Raw genomic sequence first — 24,851 nt, forward strand, 5'->3', positions numbered from 1 at the left:
AAAAGGTATTCTTCTTCTTTGCTCTGTGCAGGGCATATTAAGGACAGAGATTGGTGAATTTCTTTGCCTTTGTTTCACTTTCCTCATGTTAAACTCACCAGCCAGCTGGAAAATATTCCCCATCTCACTGTCCTCCGCATGGGATGGAGTTGATGTGTGTGTGTGTGTGTGTGTGTGTGTGTTGTCAGCAGGGGATGGAAAAATAACACTTTGCAGGAGCTGTGTTAGGTGGAAGTGGAAAAAGACCCCAAGACTTGTTCTGTTTCATTCTGTTTGGTAGGATGTACAATAATGTATTTTAAGTTATAGAACAATAGATTGTGATTGAACATTGGTTGGATGTGCTTATGAAGGTGATCATAAAATCACAGAATCATTGGGCTGGAAGGGACTGCAGAGATCTTCTGTCCAACTGCCTGTTCAAGGCAGGAGCCTTATGCCATCCCAGTCAAATGGTTGTCCAGTCCATTTTTGAAAACCTTCAGTGTCTGGAAACATTGGAGTCTGGACAATCATCTATCAGGGACACTTCAATTTGGATGCTTACACTGAATTCAGTGGCTTAAAGGACCCATTTTTAACTCAATACAATCTGTTTTTCTAAATAATACAACAAAAGTAGCAATCCAATTCAACTAATTTTATTTCTGTGGATAATTTCAACCCATTTCAGAATCATGTTTATGTTTTATCAGCAGTTCATTTTTGGCAGAATTACAATGAGTGGACATTTCCCAGCTGCTATTATTTCCTTTGGTCTTTTTTGGCTTTTAGGCTTAACGTATAATTACTTCGGCGTCAACTATATGCCGCAGACAGTGGAGGAAACAGAGACTCTTTATTTTAAAAAATCCGTTATTTCTTCAGGCAGCTTTTCTGAACGAAGTCCCGTCAGAAGACTGATCTTGGATCTCTTTCGAGCCACTGCTCCTTCGAGATAAGCGTCCCTTCTACATGCCGCTCCGTCATTTTCCAGCTGAGGAAGTAACCAGAACCCACGGTCGGAGAAATATTTTCCTTTTCTAAAACGGCTCCATTTTCTGTCAATTCCGGAGAAGAAGATGAGGACGCTCTCACCCGCACCACATGATTTTGCAGATTCGGCGCTCTGGAGCCTCTCCATTTCCTGGAGACCTCGTGATACAGTAGGAAGGGCTACGGATCTCGCCGTTGTGAAAGAGGCCTCTAAGCGGCGCTGTGGCCCAGGGTGGTGCCGGCTCCAGTACAGCATTCCTCTTTACACATGATCTCATCTCGAGCCGGCGGCGTCAGCGGCGGCTGCCTTGGCGGAGGACTAGTTCGAGCTGGCTCAGAACGGGAGGGCCAAGGGCGAACCATGTCTTCGGCCGGCGCCTGGAAGAGCCCGTGCATTCCCCGTGCGTTTAAGCAACCGGGCTTCATGGCTTGGCCTTTTCTCCCGTCAGCTGCGGCATCGCTTACTTCAACTCTTTGTTGAAAACGGGGGATTATGTTACGACTAACTCGATCTGCAGGGAGGTGAGCGGGAAGGAAGCCAGGGAAAAAGAATGCGGGTCTATTTAATGGTGTGCTGCCTTGTTTTCTACACCGTGCGTGGACAAGTAGAGTACTCCATCGCCGAAGAAACTGAGCGTGGCGCGCCCGTCGGGAACCTAGCACAGGATTTGGGTATTGATGCGGCTAGGCTGCCCTCCCGCAGATTCCGCATGATCACCAGTTCAAGTAAGCAATATTTCAACCTGAATGTGAGCACCGGAGCTTTGTCTGTTAACGAGCGCATCGACAGGGAAGAGATCTGTGCACAAGAACCTATCTGCTCTCTGAATTACGAACTCGTGTTAGAAACCCCCCTGGAACTTTATAAACTGCAGTTTAAAATATTGGACGTGAACGATCACACTCCTACTTTTCTGCTAGAGGAATATCATGTGAATGTCGCCGAGTTCCTGGCTCCGGGAGTTCGGTTTACTCTCCCGGTCGCCCAAGATCTCGACGAAGGCATCAACAGTGTCCAGAGCTACATTCTAAGCCCCAACCAGCATTTCAGACTGGAAATGCAGACTCGTGGGGATGGGAGCCGATATCCTGAACTGGTATTAGAAAAGCCCTTGGATCGGGAGCAGCTGGCTACACACAGGCTTACTATCACAGCTAAAGATGGAGGAAGCCCCCAGAGGTCTGGAGACGCCCAGGTTGTGGTAACCGTCCTGGACACAAATGACAATGCCCCTACTTTTGAGCATTCTGTCTACAGGGCCAGCGTGTTGGAAACCTCTCCTAGAGGCACTCTGGTCACTAGAGTGCAAGCCACAGACTTAGATGAAGGTCAGAATGGAGAGGTCTTCTACTCGTTTAGCAACAGCACATCCCCTGAGCTACAGAAGATGTTCAGCATCAACCCCCAGAATGGAGAGATAAAAGTCAGTGGTGCTTTAAATGTCCAAAAGCCCCTGCTCGAGATGTTCATTGAGGCAAGGGATAAAGGAGTCTTTGGCATGTCCACTGTATCCAAACTGTTGGTGGAAATTACTGATGTGAACAACAATGCCCCAGAGATTACACTCACTTCGCTCTCCAGCCCCATCCCAGAGGATTCTTTGCTGGGCACGGTGGTAGCTCTTTTGAGTATTACTGATGAAGATCCTGGTGAGAATGGGAAAATCATTTGTAAGATTCCTGTTGACATCCCCTTCCAACTCAAGTCCTCTTTTGATAATTACTACAGCCTGATCACAAGTGGTCTTCTTGATCGAGAACAGGTCAGTGAATACAACATTACAGTCACTGCCTCTGATCTGGGTTCCCCTCCCATTGCCACTCAGAAAGCACTGTGGGTGCAGATTGCGGATGTGAATGACAATCCTCCCAAATTCCTCAACCAGATGCGTGAAATTTACATAGCAGAGAACAATAAGCCTGGGGCATCTGTTTTCCAGGTGTCAGCTTCTGATCCAGATCTCTGGGAGAATGGTCGGGTATCTTACTTTCTCAGGGACATTGACATCCAGGGCAGCTCCTTGTCCAGATATTTAGCCATTGATGCAGGCAATGGAATCATCTATGCAAAAGACACTTTTGACTTTGAGCAACTCCAAAATTTTCATTTCCAAGTAGAGGCAAAGGACAATGGCTTCCCAATTCTGACTGCTACTTTTATTGCCAGTGTTACCATCTTAGACCAAAATGACAATGCCCCAGTCATCTTGTATCCAGATGTGAGAAATGCTTCAGTGGCAGTTGAAATTGTGCCACGCTTGGCAGATACCAACTATTTAGTGACTAAGGTGGTGGCCCATGACCCAGACAGTGGGCAGAATGCTTGGCTTTCTTACCACCTTCTGCACTCTTCTGACACAAGCCTATTTCAGGTTTTACCAAATTCCGGGGAACTTAGGACTAGTCGTTCAATGAGATCTAGTGACCCTATCAAGCACAAAGTGGTGATCTTGGTGACAGACAGTGGGGATCCTTCCCTCTCCTCTACTGTAACTTTGGGCATCCTACTAGCTGACACTCTCCCACAAGCACTCCCAGACTTTGATGACAGCCTGGAAACACACGGGCAGCAGCTGTCTAGCTTGAACTTCTACTTGATCATTGCTCTGGGCTGCCTTTCCTTTGTCTTTTTTGGATTTATCATTTTCCTTTTTGCTGTTCGACTTTTCCACTGTAGAACTAACCCCTCTTGCAATTGTTGTTGCCCCACGGATGAGTATGAAAATTATCGGTACAATGTGCGCATGCTCCCAAGCTCTCATTTTACCCCAGAGATGGTTGAGATTGCAGGGATGGGGAAACTTACACACACCTATTTATATAGGGCAGCCCTAGGTGTAGGGACTAGCAATAACAACTTGATGTCCAACAGAGATGCCGGGAACCTTTCCAAGGGGGCGGGATTATTGCAAGTGCCAGCATCCTGCATTCAAGTACAGAAGGTGAAGAGTGACCATTTTAATGCCATTTTGGTGGTAAGCAGTGCTTTCAAATATCTATTGCCTCTCTTGGTATTGGGTGGGATGGGAAAGTAAATACCAAAAAGCATGTCTTGATCCAACAATGAAAATTAAGAAAATGATTTAGAGAAAAAAGGGCTGGAATGGATGTCATTTCATTTGCAGAAGGAAGATGGTTTGTCCTCCCAACATCTTGCAAATTAAAAACAAAATAAATGAAATGGGGTAGCTTGAAGTCCAATGTCCTGCAGTAACCAATACCTAAAATGATAATCCAAAAAACAGGATGGGCATAGGTACAGCCTATGAGCTGACAAGAGTCATGATGGAAGTGTAACTCTTCCCTCAGTATATTTTCTTATTTTTAGAAATGTTTCATAAGAAAAAACTGGGTGTACATATTGGAGTGGGTCCAAAACAGTGTGTTTAAAGAAAATCTTATGATGAACAGTTCAAGATGCTATGTATATTCAACTTGGAAACAAGAAAATTGGAGAAACCTAATTGCAATCTTCAAGTTTCTGGAAGTTTCTTGTCATATTGAAAATGAGGTAGAATTGTTCAGAGTTATTCCAAGAGAACTAAGAACCAATCGCTTTAAATTACACACACACATACAAAATAGTAACAGTAGGGGTTATTTTGGGGAGATGCTGGAATTTTCTTTTCCTGGAGATGTTTAAACCCAGGTTGTATTATTGTCAGTTGGAAATGCTGTAGTATGGGGTTCCTTCCCTGGGCAAAGAGTTGGAGTAGATGTTCTTCCAATATTTATGTTTGATTATAATGAAAAGTGCTCATTTTAATATTTATTCTTTCTGCAACAAAAGAGTCTATTTGCAAATGAGAAAAACAAACTGAAATAAGATCATTAAATTTAGGGCCTAATATTATCATTACTCTAATGACCCAGTGATGAATAGAATATGCTCCTTTATATCCCCCCCCCTTTCATGATACCCTGTTTCCCCCAAAATAAGACATCCCCTGATAATAAGCCCAATCAGGCTTTTGAGCGCATGGCAATAAGATCAAGCGCTTATTTCAGGGTTCAAAAAAATATAAGACAGGGTCTTATTTTCAGGAAAACACGGTAGTACTGTTTAGAATTCTCATTAGATGTTAACTGATTCCATGATAACTTTGGTTTTTCTGGTGTTACAAAGCACTGAAAAGCAACAACATGATTTTGGTATGTGCCTATCAAAATTCCTTGGTGGGAAGGGTAAGGGAGGGAAGGCAATTAGATCTACTCATTATTGGATTTATGTAACTCAGACCAACCCTTTTTTGGGATGGCTGGTGAGATTATGATAATAGAATTGATACTGGGTAGGATAGGAGATCAACCAGCAAACCTTTCAGAAGACCAGTCAAATTGCACCCAGAAATAATTACTGATTGCTTTGAAAATGTTGTGTATGTGATTCAAACATGTAGGTTCTTGTGGCCAAACAGCAAGGAAATATTTCAGGACAAGATGTTATGAGACATTGTGCAACGCTCATGCTGAAGATTTAGAAGACTCTTTTCCTAATTTTTAAAAAAATGGATAGGGATAAAAATGGTTTTGACTGTATATAGCAACTGGGCTCCAATAATTTCTCTTGAAGAATAATGTAAAGAAACAGCTCTAGGGAGGATGAGTTTTTTAAATTATACGGCAAGAATCCTCCCAGCAAGAATGAAGTTGCATTTTCTAAATTAAATTCCAGAAATGGGAATGAGTTGCAATCTCAGATGAATCTAGGGCTAGGCAGGCTATTATCAGAGTATTAGATCTGGACTCCCTACAGTTACAACTTTCCTAGAACTTTGGACAAAAGGTGAAATATATTTCATCAATAAAGGGCTTGAATAAAACAAAAATTAGTTGTCCTTCAATTTTGTGTTGCCTTGGTAAGATCATGTCTACTAACACTAACTTTACGAAATTAAAACATAGCTATCTTAGGATAAAACTCAGGGCCCTTCCACATTTGCACCAATCTAGGATTGGTGGTTGCGTTTTCATCCATCAACAGAGATAAATAATATTTATTTAATATATCATTAAATAAAATCTAATAATTTTAAAACATTAATATTCTTAGTTTAACTTCCTGAAAGAGTCTGTTGTGTGCCATCCACTGAAGTTATCTTGTTGAACAAGAGAATTGCTATAATCACAACTGAAATAAGTTTGTGTAATATTCACAGAAAATATGATGTTAGATTACACTAGCAATAAGAATTATCCTCAGCATTGAAATGAAGGTATACATTTCATTCAAAATTTCTTTTTTATATATATATAAAAGTTTTTTGTTTTTGTTTTTTCAAACATACAAATTACATCTTTTCGGAACAGAGCTTTGATCCGGTCATCAATTTGTTCAATTTTTTGTCATCTTTAACAAAATTTTATGTATTCTATTTTGCCATAACACTTATTTCTTAATCTTAAATCACATATTTCAACTAATACCATCTTAGAAAAAGTTTATTCATATTTACTTAATCAATATAATTATCCTTCTATTAACCCACTTTAAATCTTAATTCAATTAATACCTCATAATACATTTCACAATTCTTACCCTAAATCCTCACTATTAACAATACAGTTCAAACATGTTTATATTCCAAAATTATTTCCATTTCTAAAACTTCCTTACATTTATTTATTGCTTCATGTAATGCTCATTAAATCTTTATTCCATTATTACTTTATCAAATTTAAATCTTATCACTAATCTTAAAAATATAGCAATTTAACATTTAAACATAGTTCTTAATTCAAATAATGCTATTTAATAGTTTCCCAATTATTTCCCTAAATTCTATATATTTAACCATACCCTTTATATAAACACAAATTAAGTAATTTTTGATTGTAAATCATAATCATATATTATTTCAATTTTCTTTTTTTGCTTAAGTGAAAAATGTTCAAATTATTACAATTGTTATACATATTTAAATAATATCCCAATTATTATAGCTATCAATTTTCTCAAATGATACCGTCCAACATCTTAATAAAAATTGATACATTATATCCATTGATATATTTTCTTTTTACATAATCTAATTCAACCTTTTATCATTCCACTGTTAATCCCAGTGTAATCATCTTTATGCCACTGTTAATCCCAGTGTAATCATCTTTATTTTTTTCCCTGTTAATCCCAGTGTAATCATCTTTATTTTTTCACTGTTAATCCCAGTGTAATCTCTATAAATATTTAAACAGTATCCCAATTATAGCTATCAATTTCTTCAAATAATATCATCCAACATCTTAATAAAAATTGCTTCATCATATCCATTAATATATTTTCTTTTAACATAGTCTACTGCTCATATATTTTAACTTCAATCCATATTTCATTTCTAAGTATCTGTAACATATTTCTTCTCACATTTATTAATCTCAATATAGTTTTATAAATCCAAGTCCTGGACTTTTTTATTTTCCTTAATATTTTCCAACCTTTTATTCTTTTATCATTCACTGTTAATCCCAGTATAATCATCATTGTGTTATTGTTAATCTCAATATAATCTCTAGAGACCTCCTTTTTATTATTACTATTCACATGTTCAGTTACTTATTCATATTTAATCACATTATCTTTATCTTCTTTATTCTCCACCTATATATCTTATTCCTCCATCTTAATTTTCTTGTCCATTTGTATATACTCCATTTCAACTTCTGTATCCTCAAATTTTTGTCCTCTGTGCAACATTATAATTATTTCTCTTATTTCCATTGTCCAAGTCTAGATCAATTTGTTCCTTCTCTAATTCCTGCACCATTTTTCTTTTTAAGTTAATATTATTCCAATTATAAGAGTTCTATTGTGTTCCCTTCTTTTTATTTTTTATTTTTTCTCCAAAAGTCAAACCGCTTGTAGACAAGAAAATCCTCCCCCGCAAGTTCTCACGGATGTTATCTGTAAAGTCCACAATTTTCCAAAACAAAAACCAAGCTGCAATATTCCTTTTTACTCCAGATGGTGTCTCTCTGCAATCCACAATTTCCGGTTGTTTAAAAAGTATCCATTTTGTTTCAATTACATAACAGTCTTATTTAGCTTCTCTTTTTCTTTTAGGTTTAAAAGTACCAAATCATATTTAAAGTCCAGTCCAAATTTAAATATCTTTTCTCACTTCTTTCCCCCCCTTTTCCCCCTTTTATTTGTACATCACTTCTTTTTTAAAGCTTATTATCCATTCTCTTTATTTTTTTTGAAATTTAAAAAGAGAGAAGGGGAAAAAAAGGATCTCTTTATTTCTTTCCAATCCTTTGACCATTCTCAAATGTTTTAAGGTTTCCAAATAGTTTGTTTAAAAATCTATTTTCTATCGGATATTCGTCTCTTTAAAGTTACGTTTCAAAATCTTCTTTGCCCCCATGCTCCTTAGCCGTTATTTATCATTAGGGGTCTTATAATTAAAAGATGTTTCCCTTGTTGTTATTTCATGCCTGGGTTGGCTGTCACTCACCTGGCTTCAAAAAACTCTGTTCCGTTCCTCTTCTCTCTCCAGCTCTATACTTAGTCCGGTCATCCCAGCTTCATGGCAGCTGCCATGGCTGCCATCCCCTGCTGCCGAGTCACAGAGAGTTCCCTCTGACCTTCGAGGAACTTGCCTGTACCTCTTGGTCGTCCGAGGTGCCTCTCTCTTCCCCGTCCCTGCAGGACGGTTCTGGTCCGCAGACCCATTGGCAGCGGTTCATCAACTGGGGTTTTCGCGGAGCTCATCGGAGCCCGCTAATTCCCCAACTGTCTCGCCGTGACGCCAAACCGGAAGTCTCATTTCATTCAAAATTTTATTCAAAGAGAGCCACTTTGGTCTAGTGATTAAAACATCAGGCTAGAAACTGGTTTAGCCTTAGGCATGAAACCTGGCTGGGTGACTCACCTCACCTCCCAGGGATGTTGTTATGGGGAAAATGGGAAGGGGAAGGAGTATTAGATATGTTCACTGCTTTAACTTTGAAAGTAATAAAGATAGGCTTTTAAAAATCTCAATAATCCTTACTACTGCAGTCATGAAAACTGGTCAAAATTAATGCCCTCCCCCATTTTATTTATTTATTAATTATTTATTTATTAATTAAATTTCTATACCGCCCTTCTCCAAAAAGGACTACATACAAAATTTAAAAACAGTATTAAAATAATTAAATATTTTGGCCGTAAATTAAAACAACCCAATTTAAAATCAATTTAAAATTAAACTCAAGCCAGCCCAGCTAGTTGAAATAAATAGGTTTTCAGGGCCCGACGAAAAATCCGGAGGTCTGTTATTGTACGTAACTCTGGGGGAAGGTTGTTCCAGAGGGTGGGCGCCATCACAGAGAAGGCTCTCCCCCTGGGGGTCACCAGCCAACATTGTCTGGCGGACGGCACCCTGAGGAGTCCCACTCTGTGCGAGCGTACTGGCCGGTGGGAGGATATTGGTGGCAGAAGGCGGTCTCGTAAGTACCCCCGGCCCTAAGTCATGGAGCGCTTTAAAGGTGGTCACCAACACCTTGAAGCGCACCCGGAAGATCACCGGGAGCCAGTGCAGCTCGCGCAGGAGAGGTGTCACATGGGAGCGCCTCGTCGCCCCCATAATCCCCCGCGCGGCCGCGTTCTGGACCAGCTGGAGCCTCCGGGTGCACCCCAGGGGGAGCCCCATGTAGAGAGCGTTGCAGTAGTCCAGGCGGGAAGTGACGAGTGCCTAAGTGACTGTGCGTAGAGAGTCCCGATCTAGAAAGGGAAGCAACTGGCGTATCAGGCGAACCTGATAAAAAGCCCCCCTGGCCACGGCTGTCAAATGGTCTTGTAAAGACAGCCGTGCGTCCAGGAGGATGTCCAAGTTACGAGCCCTCTCTGTGGGGGCGAGTGATTCGCCCCCAATAGCCAGCGATGGCGTCAGCTGGCTATATCGGGACGCTGGAAGCCACAGCCACTCGGTCTTGAAGGGGTTGAGTCGGAGCCTGTTTCTCCCCATCCAGGCCCGTACGGCCTCCAGGCACTGGGACATCACTTCAAGGGCATCGTTGGGGTGGCCTGGGGTGGAGATGTACAGCTGGGTGTCATCAGTGTACTGATGGAACTCCACCCCGAAGCCACGGATGATCTCACCCAGCGGCTTTACATAAATGTTGAACAGAAGGGGCGAGAGGACCGACCCTTGTGGCACCCCACAAGCAAGGTGCCTCGGGGTCGACCGCTGTCCCCCCGTCAACACAGATTGCGACCGGTCAGTGAGGTAGGAGGAGAACCACCGCAGAACGGTGCCCCCTACCCCCAACCCCGCCAACCGGTGCAACATGATACCATGGTCGATGGTATCAAAAGCCGCTGAGAGGTCTAACAGGCCCAGGATAGAGGAGCAACCCCTATCCCGAGCCCTCCAGAGATCATCCACCAACGCGACCAATGCCGTTTCCGTGCTGTGCCCAGGCCAGAAGCCGGACTGGAGGGGGTCTAGATAGACAGCTTCATCCAGGTACCGGGGAAGCTGTTGCGCTACCACACTCTCAATAACCTTCGCAACGAAGCGAAGGTTGGAGACTGGACGATAGTTAGCCAAAACAGCCGGATCCAGAGAGGGCTTCTTGAGGAGGGGCCTCACAACCGCTTCTTTCAAAGCAGCCGGCAGGACCCCCTCACTCAAAGAAGCGTTAACAATCTTCTGGAGCCAGCCTCGTGTCACCTCCCGGGAAGCCAGTACCAACCAGGAGGGACACGGGTCCAATAAACATGTGGTCGCATTCAGCCGTCCCAGGACCCTGTCCATGTCCTCGGGAGCCACAGGATCGAACTCCCCCCAGATAACACTCTCAAGACCTGCCTCAGTCATCCCGTCCGGACATACCCAGTCAGAGGCCAGCCCTTCCCGAATCTGAGCGATTTTGTCATACAGATACTGCACAAACTCCTCAGCTCGGCCCTGCAAGGGGTTATCCCGCGCTTCCAGATGGAGGAGAGAGCGGGTCACCCTAAACAGGGCGGCCGGGCGATTATCTGATGGCGCGATAAGAGCGGCAAAATAGCTAGATTTCGCCGCTTTTATCGCCACTAGGTAGGTCTTAATATGAGACCTCACCAGTGTTCGGTCGGATTCGGAGCGGCTGGTCCTCCAACTACTCTCCAGGCGTCTTTTCCGGCGCTTCATCTCCCTGAGCTCCTCGGAGAACCAAGGAGCTAGGTGAGTTCGGTGCCGGGTCAGAGGCCGCAAAGGCACGACACGGTCCAAGGCCCCGGCAGCCGCATTATCCCAGGCGGCCACCAGGTCCTCAGCCGAGTCATGAGCCAGAGTCTCAGGAAATGGCCCAAGCTCCATCTGGAACCTATCAGGGTCCATCAGGCGCCTGGGGCGGAACCACCTGGTCGGTCCCGCCTCCCTGCGGCGGGGTGCAGCGTTTAGAAAGTCCAATCGAAGGAGCGAGGGGTCAGACCATGACAAGGGTTCGATGACTGTATCCCCTGTATCAAGGCCACTCGACCACTGACCAGAGACAAAAACTAAGTCCAGAGTGTGTCCACCCGTGTGAGTAGGGTCATGAATTAACTGAGTAAGGTCCATGGCCGTCATGGAAGCCATGAACTCTCGAGCCACCGCAGACGTTTCGCCGACAGATGGCAGGTTGAAATCCCCCATGACTAGAAGTCTGGGGGTACCAACCGCCACCTCAGCTATGACGTTGAGCAGCTCGAGCAGGGCCGTTGCCACGTGGCAGGGAGCCAGGTACGTGATCAACAAGCCCATCTGTACTCCATGACCCCACTTCACAAAAAGGGACTCACATCCAGCTATCTGTGGAACAGTGGTCTTCCTCGGATCAAGACTTTCCTTTATAATAACCGCCACCCCCCCCGCCCCTGCCCTGAGCTCTTGGCTGATGGAATGCTCGGAAACCTGGTGGGCACATATCCACGAGGGGAAACCCCCCCTCATGGCCCAACCAGGTCTCCGTAATACCTGCCAGGTCCGCTCCCTCCTCCTGAATAAGATCGCAAATGTGGGAGGCTTTATTTACCACGGACCTGGCATTGCATGACAGCAGCCGAAGGCTCGGGCCCTGAGAGTCTGAACAGCCTGGGGTACGAGAAGGGCTATGGGGACCGGGGCGTGCCACCACTCGAAGATAGCGAGTGCGCGCCCCCGCCACATGATGCGGCCCCCTGCTCCCGCCATATCTGCCCCTCCCACTCAACACATTGATAGAAAAGCCCTCGACAGAATGGACTCTGATGTCCCCCTTACCCCCAGAATCCGCACCCTCCCTGCTTTGGCAAAGAAAATAGATTTCCAAGAAAATTCATAATTGATTTGACACATAAATATGTTTTTAATATGCATTGCACTTGTTATTTATTCATATAAGACATTTTAATATGTTCTTAGTGATTTATTTATTTGTTTAACTGATTGCAGTTACATTAAAATAGTATACACCTACTTCTATTATTCTTCAATTGTAGATTTAAGGCTAATCCAAGATTAACAAGATAATAAGAGCATAAAAGGCCATGTGCTGATATTATTACAAGATAGTAGTAGTCTCTATTATAGTTATTAATAGCAAATACAGTGAATCGTGATGGTGGTACAGTGAATCTGTATAAAGGTATTCCAGCAACAAAGATTCAAAGTTTTTTATTGCCACTACTCGGTATCTTTGTTGCTATATCATTATAGCTGTCTGGCACTGAAATGATACTGATAATTTTATTTATTTATAATTTATATATATTTAGATTAATAACTTTATGTTTATGTATTGTTATCATATTTCTTGTTTAATTCCAATTGTGTTTATTTACATTTGTTATAGTCTGTGACTGAAATAAATATTTTGAATCTGACTGATGAGCTATGTGTTCATGTATATTTAAATCTCTCCAAGAATCAGGGTGTTCATTTATTTTTATTTTTCATTGCTTTAAGATGTGGGGCAGATTTTAGCATGTGCTGTTCTTTTCCATGAAAATAAATGGGAAATGCATTTTGTTTTGCATGGATTGTGCAGTTTTTATACCTTATACAGACCATATATTTTTAGATGAATTATTGATTTATTCTTGCTATCATTCATTACCAAAAGACAATTCTGATAAATAGATAAATAAATAAATATTAAACATGCCATTTGCAGAACTATAAATAAAAGTTACTTCTTAGTCACTGTTGGTAATTAGTAGTTGGTCTTGGTAGTATCTTGTATTCTGGCAATCTTTATAACAAATATCCAATTATAGTTCAAGTCCACTTCCTTTCAACTGTCAATAGTTTCAATATAATATATCCATGTATTATCCACTTGTTCTGTAATCCTCAGTTCAAGTCCTCACCGGGATAAGCCGTGGCAGAAACAAAAATTATAAATCCTATGTATTTCACGTCCGATCGTACTTTTTCCTCCCTTTACTTTACTTTTTGTCCAATACACACCTATCGTGCACCAAAAGTATCAAGCGTCTGCTTCCCCAAATAACTCAATCCAATAGTCCCGTTACTTTATTATCCAATTATCCAATTAACTTGATCAATAAACTCGATCCTGTTAAGGAAGCCTTTATCTGGATTGTCCAGTAAGTATCGGCAACAATGTTATAAGTTCTAAGTTGACTGTGTTCTCCCTGCCGTTGCTCAATATGGCTTCACCGTCCTTTCTTCTATGGATATCCGGGGCTCTAAAAGTCCTCCCGTTAAGTCTTTTAAGTTTTCAGAGACCTTCGCTCTCGCAGCTTTTTGTTATGAAGCTTTGGTTATCAATCACACACTTCGTTCAACCGTATTCCCTCTGGATTCTTTCGGATTCCACTGACTACCAGATTACGTGCTGTCACTTTCAATATGGATTCCTCCCCTTCACTCCACTTATCGGTCGCCGCTTCTCTTTCTCCTCTTTACTCAAGGGTTCCTTCCGCCCGCTTTCTCCCAACTGTTAGAAAATGCAGATATACCTTTTCAATCTTTAATCCTCACTTCTGTTTTCACCGATGCTTTTCTTTTTCAATCTTCGCTTCCCTCTTAACAGCTGTCAGCGTTTCTGGTCAGCCGGATGGCTGGTTCTTCCTCGTTCCGAGTTAAAGGAGTTATCCTGAACCTTCGGGGGGATTGCCGCCCTCCCCGAGGTCCTCAGAAATTTCCCCTTCTTCTACCGACCTCTACGGGGTCGGTAGCGCCGAAATCAGCGCCCGCAGCGAGGATATTAGGGGCTTTGGAAACGGAGCACCGTTCCTTTCGTCCCTAACACGTTGACGTCACCGCTGGAAGTCAGGAATGAGTTTTGTTGATACAGCATGTTCCTTGCCTTTTTTGTGTGTGTGCCTCTAAGCAATTCATAGTGAGGTTTTCAGTGTTTGCACTGAACTGTCCAGATACAATTTATGACCATATTCAGTGCTAGACTTCTTTAAAGCTGTATGAAGGAAGAATAAAGCATATTTATTCCAGATATCAAATGAAAAGAATTGGGTAGTCTGGGGTTTCCATTTCTTCTGGGCAGATGTTTTAAACAATTGAACAATAACTCTTGGATGGATTTTGAACTTGCAGCACTGCTTGCACAAATTGAACGTTTTTAACCTGCAATGGTTTTTTTTCCTGAAGTTTAAACTATTTCTTCTGAACTACATATCAGACATTTTGTTTCAGTGTTTATTATTGATTGATTGATTGATTGATATCACTCCTTTATTATTTTTACAAATAATTCAAGGAGGTGAACATATAAACACACTTCCCTCCTCCTATTACGTACACTAGCAAATACAACACCTGTATAGGTGTCCTTATTTACATAAAAACAAGATTGCATTCAAAATAAATATATTTCATTCTAAATAATGTGCATCTATTTTGATGAAAAAGCTGGGTCATAATGTATACTTTTTTGGTGAGTGAAGGATTAAAATGCTAATCTTTTTTTTTTTTTATTGAAAAAGTTTTACAAAAACCAATTTTTCCCCATTTCCCCCCCATCCCTCCCTAACCCTCCCCTCTTCCCATGACTTCCCCAAGGTGAAATCCGTCCACATTATATTATATCATACTTTACCACCCCTCTATTCTCCCCCCTGTGCACTATACATTTCTACATAACAATATGCTATTTTAACCCCTATATACTATGCATTTCTACACAACATTCAGCTAAAAGCTATCTGATACTTCCTAGTTTGATATTTATTCTGCACATAATCTATCCATTTCTTTCACTCCCATACATAAGTCTCCTGAGTCCGGTCTTTTAAATATGCTGATATCTTCACCATTTCTGCAAAACTGGCCATCTTCAAAGTCCATTCTTGAATTGTAGGCATATCATCCCTTTTCCAATATTGACCAATCAATAACCTAGCTGCTGTCACCATATACAATATCAATTTTGTTTCACCCACTGAAAAGCCCTTAACTATACCCAATAAAAACAATTGAGAAAATTGAATTTTTTTCTTCAAAACATTTTGCATAACCCACCAAATTTTTATCCAAAAAGCCTTTGCTTTCTTGCATGTCCACCATATATGATAATATGTAGCATCTAAGCAATCACATCTCCAGCATTTTGGTTGAACATTAGGATACATGCATGACAATTTCTTAGGATCTAAATGCCACCTATAAAACATTTTATAAAAAATTTCCCTCAAATTCTGCGACTGTGTGAATTTAACATTCTGAACCCATATTTTTTCCCACGTTTCCATCATAACTGGTTCTCCAAAATTTTGTGCCCATTTTATCATACAATCTTTAACCAATTCATTTTCTGAATCTCTTTCTAACAAAACATAAACCCTCTTAATATGCATTGGGCCTTTCTCTTTTATATGTCTAACCAGTTCTTCTTCATGCAACATTAATCCAATTTTTTGATCTTCTCTCCATCTCAATTGAAGTTGATTATACTGTAACCAAGTTAAGTTAATCCCTTCTTCCAACAGTGTGTTTAATGACTTCAATTGCCATCTGCCCCCATCATTAAAAAGTACTTCTTTATATAAACCCCCCCCCCCGAGTGACTTTATATTTATATTCCATATAATATGACCAAGATCCAACCACAACGGTATTTTATAATCCCATTTGAGTCGGTGCTTCTTCCAAACTCTCATCAAGGAGCTTCTAAGTATATGGCTGTTGAATACTTTATCCACCTTGTTTTCATAGAATAAATATGCATGCCAACCAAATTCAAGGTCATAGCTCTCAATATTCAATATTCCAGTCTTTGTCCTTCCAAACCAATCACTTGCTTGTGTAAACGCTGCTGCTTCATAATACAATCGCAGGTTTGGAAGTTTAAGACCACCCCTTTCATGAACATCTTGCATAATTTTCAGTTTAACTCTTGGCTTTTTCTCATTCCAAACAAACTTATTCACTCCTTTTTGCCATTCCGTCAGCTGTTTATCACTTTTAAGCACCGGAATCATTTGAAACAAAAATAAAAATCTAGGTAGAACATTCATTTTAACTGCTGCTATTCTTCCAAGTAGAGACAGCTGCAGTTTTTTCCAGGTTTCCATATCCTTTTGTACCTTTCGCCACAACACCTCATAATTGTTTTGAAACAGTTTTATATTTGAATCTGCAACTTGAACTCCTAGATATCTCACCTTTGATACTATTTCAAAGCCTGCCTTCCTCTCCAGTTCCTTCTTTTGATCAACTGTCATATTTTTAACTATCATCTTGGTTTTTTTCTGATTCAGTCTGAATCCTGATACCATACCATATTCTTCTATAATGTCTTTCATCTGAATTATTGATTCCATCGGCTGTGTTAGGGTAACAACCAGGTCATCTGCAAATGCCCTTGTTCTATAATCTTCTTGCCTTATCACTATTCCCTTCAAAGTGCTCGAGTCCCATATTGTATTCAACAAGACTTCTAGAGTTAGAATAAACAACAACGGGGATAATGGACAACCTTGTCTTGTGCCTTTTTCTATACTAAAATTTGTAGTTAAACTTCCATTAGTAATAATTTGTGCTGTTTGCTCTTGATAGATTGCTGAAACCGCCTGTACAAACTGATCCCCGAAGTCCATCTTTTTTAAAGTCTTTAATAGAAAGTTCCAATTCACTCGATCAAAGGCCTTCTCCGCATCCAAAAACACCAGCACTGCAGAGATCTGTTTATTCTTCTCAAGATATTCCAATAAGTCTATAATTTGCCTCACATTATCCTTCATATATCTGCCTTCTATAAATCCTGCTTGATCATGATGAATCACCTCTTGAATAACTGGCATTAATCTGTTGGCTAATACTTTCGCAAAAATTTTATAATCTGTATTCAGGAGAGATATTGGTCTAAAATTTTCCGGTTTTGTAGAGCCTGCCTCCTCTTTCGGTATCAAAGAGATAAAAGCTACTTTCCATGAAGGGGGTATTTTCCCCCCTTGTTGTATGCTACAAAATAAGTCTTTAAGATGTTCAATCATTTCTGCTTGTAGAGTTTTATAGTACACCGCAGTTAAACCATCTGTTCCTGGAGCTTTAGCTGTTTTCAGTTGTTTAATAGCAACAATAATCTCCTCAGCTATTATTGGTAAACTCGTTCTTTCCTTTTGATCACTAGAAATTTTTATAACTCTCTTTTCTTCTAAATATTTATTTTTAAGTTCATTCTGTATATCATCTTTGGCATATAGTTTGGTATAATAATCTAAGAAGGCTTCTTTGATTAGTCTTTGTTGAAATACTTCCTTCCCTCTATACTCAATACTACCAATAGTCTGAGTACTCTGCTGTTTCCTCAGTGTGTAAGCCAACCACCTGCCCGGTTTATTGGCATTGCAAAATGTATTGTGTTTCGCAAATTGTAAATTAGTTGCTGCTTGTTCCGCTGTGAGCATGTGGAATTGATCTTTCAAAAGTTTTATAATTCCTTGTAGTTTTTCATCTGTTGGATTTTTTATAAGCAACTGCTCTTTTTTCTTTATCTCCCCTTCCAGTTCTAATCTTTTTCTTTGTCGATTTGATTTATGTTTAGAATTCATATAAATCAGTACCCCCCGCATATACGCCTTGCTCGCATCCCAAACAATTTCAATAGGGGTACCCTTATTCAAGTTCAAAAAATTCCTTCATTTGTTTTTTAAGTTCATTTACATTCTTTTCATATCTAAACAAATTTTCATTTCTCCAAGATCTTCTCTCATTCTTTCCTATTTCTATTTCTATCCATACCGGGCTGTGGTCAGATAAAGTCCTCGGAAATATCTTTGTTTTCTTTGTTTTTAAAAGTAAGTCAACCGTAAGTAGAATAAAATCAATCCTAGAGAAGGATCTGTGTCTATCTGAAAAAAAAGTAAAGTCCAATTCTTTTGGGTTATGCACTCTCCATATATCTTTCAATTCCAAATCTTCTTTCATATCAAAAAAGATCTGTGGTAGTTTAACACATGATTTTGCCAAACTCTTATCTTTTTTAGGATCTATTACTCCATTCCAATCTCCCATAAGTAAGATAGATCTATAGTCCCATTGTAGTATTTTACAATGCAATAATTTATAAAAGTTTTCTTGTTGCTAGTTAGGAGCATAAATTCCAATCACCAAAATTGGACCATTATCTGAAAGAAGTTCTATTGCTATATATCTTCCACAATCATCTGCTTCTATAATTTTTGTTGGCAGTCTTTTATTTATATAAATCACTACACCATTCTTTTTCTCCAAATTTGAAGCTATAAACTGTGTTCCTAATCTAGAATTTATCAAATATTTTTGATCTTGTGTTCTAATATGAGTTTCTTGTAAGCAAATAACATCATTATTAAATTGTCTCAAATAATGAAATATCTTCCTCCTTTTCTGTGGTGAGTTCAATCCGTTCATATTCCAAGATAAAAACTTAATTGTCATTTGTATTTTCCTGAAGCGTTAAGAGCATTTGCTGAAGTTGCTGTTCCAAACTAGTAGTCTTCGGCTTAGCTCCTCCCATGGCTTCGGATTTTTGTGCTTTACCATTGACTCCCTGTTTGTCTTGTGGTAGCTTAGAGCTCTGGTGTTGTTGTTTCTCTAAAATCTGTTTGTAAACTGCTCGAGTTATACGCTGATCTTTAGCACTATGCAACATCAGGTCAAGATCCGCTGCCACTTCTCTTGTATTTTTAGGTGGTTCACCTATAGGCTCTAAGGGAAGATCCAGCAACGGTTTATCTAAAAAACCCCCTGTTGCTCCTTGAGTCTCCATTGCCTCCCTCTCCATCTGTTTCCTCTGCTCTTCAAGCTCTTGTTCAAACTGCTTCTCTTTCTCACCCTCCACTATAGCTAACACTGAGGAAGTACGTGGAGATGCTGCACCAGTTTTAAAAACATTGAAATAAAATTCTTCCGCTTTTTGAAGAGTATTTAACCGATATCTCTCTCCTTGATACCTCAATATTATACCAACTGGAGTGTCCCATCTGAATGGAATTTGTTGTTTCTTTAATTCAGTCACCAAAAATCCAAAATCTTTTCTATCTCTTAACATCTTAGGTGGCAACTCTTTGTAGATCCCAATCTCTCTTCCATCCACTTGAATAGTAGAAACAAAAGACTTTTGTAAGATATCATTTCTTATTCTTCTATCTGTAAAATATATCACCACATCTCTGGGCAATTGCTTTTGCCTTGCCACCCAGGAATTCACTCTATAGACCTTATCAATCTTGCATAAAATCTCCTCAGGATCAACCTTTAACATTACAGCAAGAGCATCAGCACAAACCCTTCTCAAGTCTTCTCTATTGTTCTCTTTTATGCCTCTGAGTCTTACAGCAAACTCCATAAATCTAAATTGCATCATTGTCACTTCATTTTCAAGCCTTTGCGTTTTATTATCAACATTGGAAATTTTATGATCAGCTTCCTTCATTTTGGATTCTACTTCTGAGCTAAGTTGTTCCACTTTTTTTATCAATCTGGACCACAACTTCTGACAAACCAGTCATAACTGTCAGTATGTCCTGTTTCATCTTATCATACTTTTCTTGAACCACCTCCTTAAATTCCTGCTGAGATTTTTCAAATTTCTGGTCTAAAACTTCATTTTGATTCCTCAAAGCCACAGCAATAAATTCCTTCAAATCTTTAAATCCAGACTCTTGCATTTGGCTCTGTGTGTGCGAACTTAAAGGCTGCTCTTGTGGCTTGTGAGTGGGGGAACCCCCCCCCCCCGCAGCTTTAGCTGGCTTTGTCTGCTTTGAAGCCATTCTTCCACGCAGCCTGATTCTTTCTAAGAAAGATGTCCTCTCTCCCTTTCCACCACAAAAACCTTTCAGAAATTTCCCCAGCTTTAGTCAAGTCCCAAGGGAGAGGGAACAGATCAAATCACTTTTAAAAGAACTTTTCCCTTTTCTTCTGGCCAGCGCTGTTACTTTTCGTTACTTTGTAGCGCCTTAGACACTCAAGCAAAATCACTTTTGCTTTCAGCTTTCCTTGTTGCTAAAGCCGGACGCCATTTTAACAAGATTACTTTCACTCAGTTGTTAGATTCATTCACAGGGCTAATCAAAATACTTGCGATTTAAATTTCGAGTCCAGATTCCACCCTGCTTATTTTGAAAGGTTCTTTTGGCTTTCGCTCGTTATGTTGGTCGCGTTGTCTGGCTCTGCAAAAAGCAGAGTTGCCCCCCGGAGTCCGGAGCCTCGGCGTGCTGGATAGGGAGCTTTACCCTGCTTCCTCCCCAGAAAAACAGTCTGGGGACTTCGTAGGGGGCTCTACCTTGTCTCGCCGGCTCTCCTCCCGATTCCTGTGGATCACGGAGTTTTTCAAGCCGCCTCTCAGCTGTAGAGGTGGCTCTTTACGGGCGGCGGGGCTGGCGGTCTTGAAGGGACCGTCTAGCGATGACGGCGGCGCCAACCGGAAGTCGATTAAAATGCTAATCTTGTTTTGTATATAAAACATCTTCACTTATTCACCTATTATTATCTACTGTAATCATATTTGAAAATATACTGCTCAAAAAAATAAAGGGAACACAAGTAGAAGACATCCGAGATCTGAATGAATGAAATAGCCTTATTAAATACTTTGTTCTTTACATACAGTAGTTTATATACTGCTCAAACAACTAAAGGGAACACAAAACTACTGTATGTAACGAACAAAGTATTTAATAAGGCTATTTCATTCATTCAGATCTCAGATGTTTTCTGCTTGTGTTCCCTTTATTTTTTTGAGCAGTGTACTTTTTTTACAGTCATATTCAGGAACTGGGCAGCAATAAGACTGTAAAAAAATAATTTTCCAAAAATGGTTATTTTTGGGGAGAAAAAAAAAGACATTGAAATGGCACATTGTAGTGACTTGTTATGATTCCTCCCAATGAGAAGTTGAGATCTAGATCAGAAACACAATATACATATATACATATAACAATATACATATAACACAATATACATATAAAAGAGAAGTTTTCACCCATAAATCAAAATACGGACATCAAATTCTATTAAAAGCAAAGGAAGAGAAATTAAATTCCTTAGTTTGTTCTTAAATCCCAGTATTTTTAATACAGCTAGATATAAGAAAAACATAAATGTAATAAATGAATAAATGTATGCCACCTTTGCTTAGACAATCTGGTTGACTGCAAAGACACAAGTTCCGTCTTTTCTAGCTTGGCTGATATGGGCAAAACCTAATCCTAGTCAGTTCCATGCCAGGCTTTCCTTGCCACTTTTCTTGGCCAAGCAACAGAAAAGCAAGTTTGCTGAGGCTGAGCTGTAGTGTGTACAGACATTAGACTGGACTGGACTGCCTTGGACCATGCGCCTATGCAATTCTACACAGTTTAAGTTTTGATTGATTATTACATTAAAAAATAATTTTGTTTCTTTAGAAATGTTATCTAATAATATTTAGATTATTTCTTTAGAAATGTTATTTAAATGTAATGAAAGCCTTCTAATAATGACATTTTGCTTCCATGAATTATAAAGCTATAATAGAACTGAAGTTCAGTCAGAAAGAGTTTCTATTTTTATTGTAAACAATATAACATGTTCTCTATTATTTCAAAGTTACAGTATTTCACTAGAAAAGGTGCAATCTTTAATTAATAATTTGCTTGTTCTCCAGTCATCAGTTTATATACGTACTTAGGCCCGCAAGCTCATTTCTGAATTGTTCTGAGGATTTTATTTAATATTTTTATTTAATATTTTTACATATTTTTATTATATTTATTATTTAATTTATAAATTGGTTCAGTCAAGGTGAGTAAGCAATATGCAAAAGTAGCAAAGCAGCAGTCATAGACTATGGAAATACTAACTATAAAATATAATAATATACTTTAAATTAGCCTTGGTGGCGCAGCAGACTAAAGTGCTGTTAAGTAGCACCAGCTGTCTGCTATTACTGCAAGTTCAAATCTCACCAGGCTCAAGGTTGACTCAGCTTTCCATCCTTTCGAGGTAGGTAAAATGAGGACTCGGATTGTGGGGGCAATAAGCTGACTTTGTATAAAAAAGAACACCGCTTAGGGGGGGCCGAAAGCCCTACTAAGCAGGTATATACAAAAGTATGAAGGCTATTGCTTAACGCATTGTAAGCCGCCCTGAGTCTCCAGAGAAGGGCGGCATATAAATTGAACCAATCAATCAATCAATCAATCAATCAATCAATCAATCAATCAATGTCTGTAAAGCTTTCTGGAAGGCCACAAGAGTGGGATTTATTCTTTCATTGGGGACTTGCTCTTTCAATTTTGAACCCAGGTGGGGACCTTCAGTAGGCATTCAGATTTTTCACACAGACTGTGAGGTAGGCAGACTGAGAGACAGTGGCTGAACCAGAGGTGGGTTTCAGCAGGTTCTGACCAGTTCTGGAGAACTGGTAGTGGAAATTTTGAGTAGTTCGGAGAACCGGTAGTAAAAATTCTGACTGGCCCTGCCCCCATCTATTCTCTGCCTCCCAAGTCCCAGCTGATCTGGGATTTTGGAAATGGGGATTTTGCAGTATCCTTCCCCCGGAGTGGTGTGGGAATGGAGATTTTATAGTATTCTTCCCCTACCATGCCCACCAAGCCACACCCACCAAGCCATGCCCTGCCCACCAAGCCACACCCACAGAACCAGTAGTAAAAAAATTTGAAACCCACCACTGGGCTAGACCAAAGTCAACCATGATCATGCATGGCTTTTGACATATTGCACAAAGGCTTATGCTGCCCACAAGCCAATGGCTTTCATTGTCTTATTTATTTGCATTAACTATCTTATTTGGAATTCTGAATTGAAAAGTTGTAGGGCTCTGCAAAATAGACTGACTCACTTTGCAACCAAATCCTCAGCTCGGAAAATAGCCGGACCCATCTTGTGTCAGTCCAGAGGTTTATAGGCCATCCAAATCTGGTCCTGTTTCTGGAATTATTCAGGAAAACTGGCACTTTACCTTTCAGTTAACAAACATGAGCCAAATATAAACATGTCTGTCTATTTTGTCTATTGTTTATTGTTGCAGGAAAGTTGGATTATTTACTATCTTAGTCAATGACAACATTTGACTGTTCTTGCTGGGACTTGCAGGATCAGGCCTGCTTCATTCTCAGATAGAAAACTACCAGGAAGTCCCAGGGTTGTAGGCTAGGTGAAAAGTCAAAAAAATATTTTAGAATAAGTTCTTTGCAACAAACCATTTCTTTCCTGTTGCCAAGAAATCATCAATAGTAAGGCTCAGTTCAAAGAACAATTTATATTTTTATCATTTAGATCATCACCAGATAAATTTACAATTTCAGATGTCCTAAGAATAGATGCAGAGGTTTTGAATTTCATTCCTTACAATCTGGTTTATGAATACTCTAGCTCCATAGACTTTTTTTGCTCCGCATATGTGTCAAGAAGGGCAGGAGATGAAATCTGCAAGAAACATTTTTATGTAAGATATTTATGAGTGGAAAGATTCCAGATTATATAGAAATCAAGGCAGGGATTTAAAAGCCACCATCATAATTGATGCTTGTTCAGATTATTGTTAAAATACTCTCAGTAATGCTTCTGCCAATAAAAGACACAAGAAGGGTATGGGAAACTAAATTGTTAAGCAATATTTGATGACAATATTTGATGTTTTATGATTACATTTAAATTTGTAAATAAACAGTATATTTATTTGTAATATTCTACTGGTACTTTTTGACTAGGAAAATTACCGTAATCATTTTCCATAATGAAAACAATTCATGGCTCATGACTGAAATTATTATTACCTTCTGTACTTAGTTTCAATAAGCTATGTTTTATCCTTAATGCAACCAGAAAATGAATATAGAGCACCACATGATCTGAACAAGATATGTGAGAAAAGGGTTGAAGAAAGGAACAGTAAGACAGTAGGGTTTTAGGGATAGCTTATCTTCTCCTTCAAATGCTTTTTAGTGCAGCATCACAACTCAATGACAGGTTTAGATTTTATCAACTCAGATTCTATTGCCTGTAACTGAAAGCTTAATTTATAGTTAGAAGTTAAGATCAATCTCATATATGCTGAACATAAGGGTTGATACATGTAAGGACAAGAGCATGGAATCTTCATACTTCATACTATAAAAGGATTTCCCAAAATGAATAATTTACATTGTAACTGTAGTGATTTTTTTTCAGGTAATAGCTAAAGATGAGCTTTGAGATAAAAAATAAGGAGAGAAGAGATTAGTGCTAATGCGCAATTTAAGAGGAAAGAATTAAGATCAGATACTTTGAGGGAAAAAAATGATGCAAGGATTCTACAGTGCTAGTATAAGAAAATTTTTAGCTCCAAATTTAATTTATGCTGCTTATATCCTTGCCAGGTGTCCACTATTTGAGCGGACAGTCCGCTTTTTTCACATTATGTTCACTATTTTTTTTCACAAAATAGTGGACATTTTTTTTATTCAAAAGCTTTATGATGAAATGGTACGTAATCTAAAGCTG

General features: G+C 39.7%; 2 protein-coding genes across 2 annotated transcripts in view; both read left to right on the forward strand.

Annotated features, from left to right (window-relative positions):
• LOC139314999 (uncharacterized) overlaps positions 1-24,851 on the forward strand; it is a 243,268-nt gene that overhangs the window by 107,501 nt on the left and 110,916 nt on the right. The window contains exons 4-5 of the mRNA XM_070941024.1: positions 11,637-11,643; positions 22,995-23,011. Coding sequence (XP_070797125.1) covers positions 11,637-11,643; positions 22,995-23,011 — 24 coding nt within the window. The remainder of the gene's footprint in view (positions 1-11,636; positions 11,644-22,994; positions 23,012-24,851) is intronic.
• Positions 1,364-5,019, forward strand: PCDHAC1 (protocadherin alpha subfamily C, 1). Its single transcript, XM_070940843.1, has one exon. The coding sequence runs from the start codon at positions 1,527-1,529 to the stop codon at positions 4,008-4,010; it is 2,484 nt and encodes an 827-aa protein (XP_070796944.1). The 5' UTR covers positions 1,364-1,526; the 3' UTR covers positions 4,011-5,019.

The sequence above is a fragment of the Pituophis catenifer genome, unplaced genomic scaffold, assembly GCF_029215685.1.
Source record: "Pituophis catenifer annectens isolate HBS135680 unplaced genomic scaffold, rPitCat1.0.hap2 SCAF_3, whole genome shotgun sequence".
Lineage (NCBI taxonomy): Eukaryota > Metazoa > Chordata > Lepidosauria > Squamata > Colubridae > Pituophis > Pituophis catenifer.

Bases quoted from the DNA above. Each gene is read 5' to 3' on its own strand.
- PCDHAC1 (XM_070940843.1), top strand. From the start codon at position 1,527: ATGCGGGTCTATTTAATGGTGTGCTGCCTTGTTTTCTACACCGTGCGT.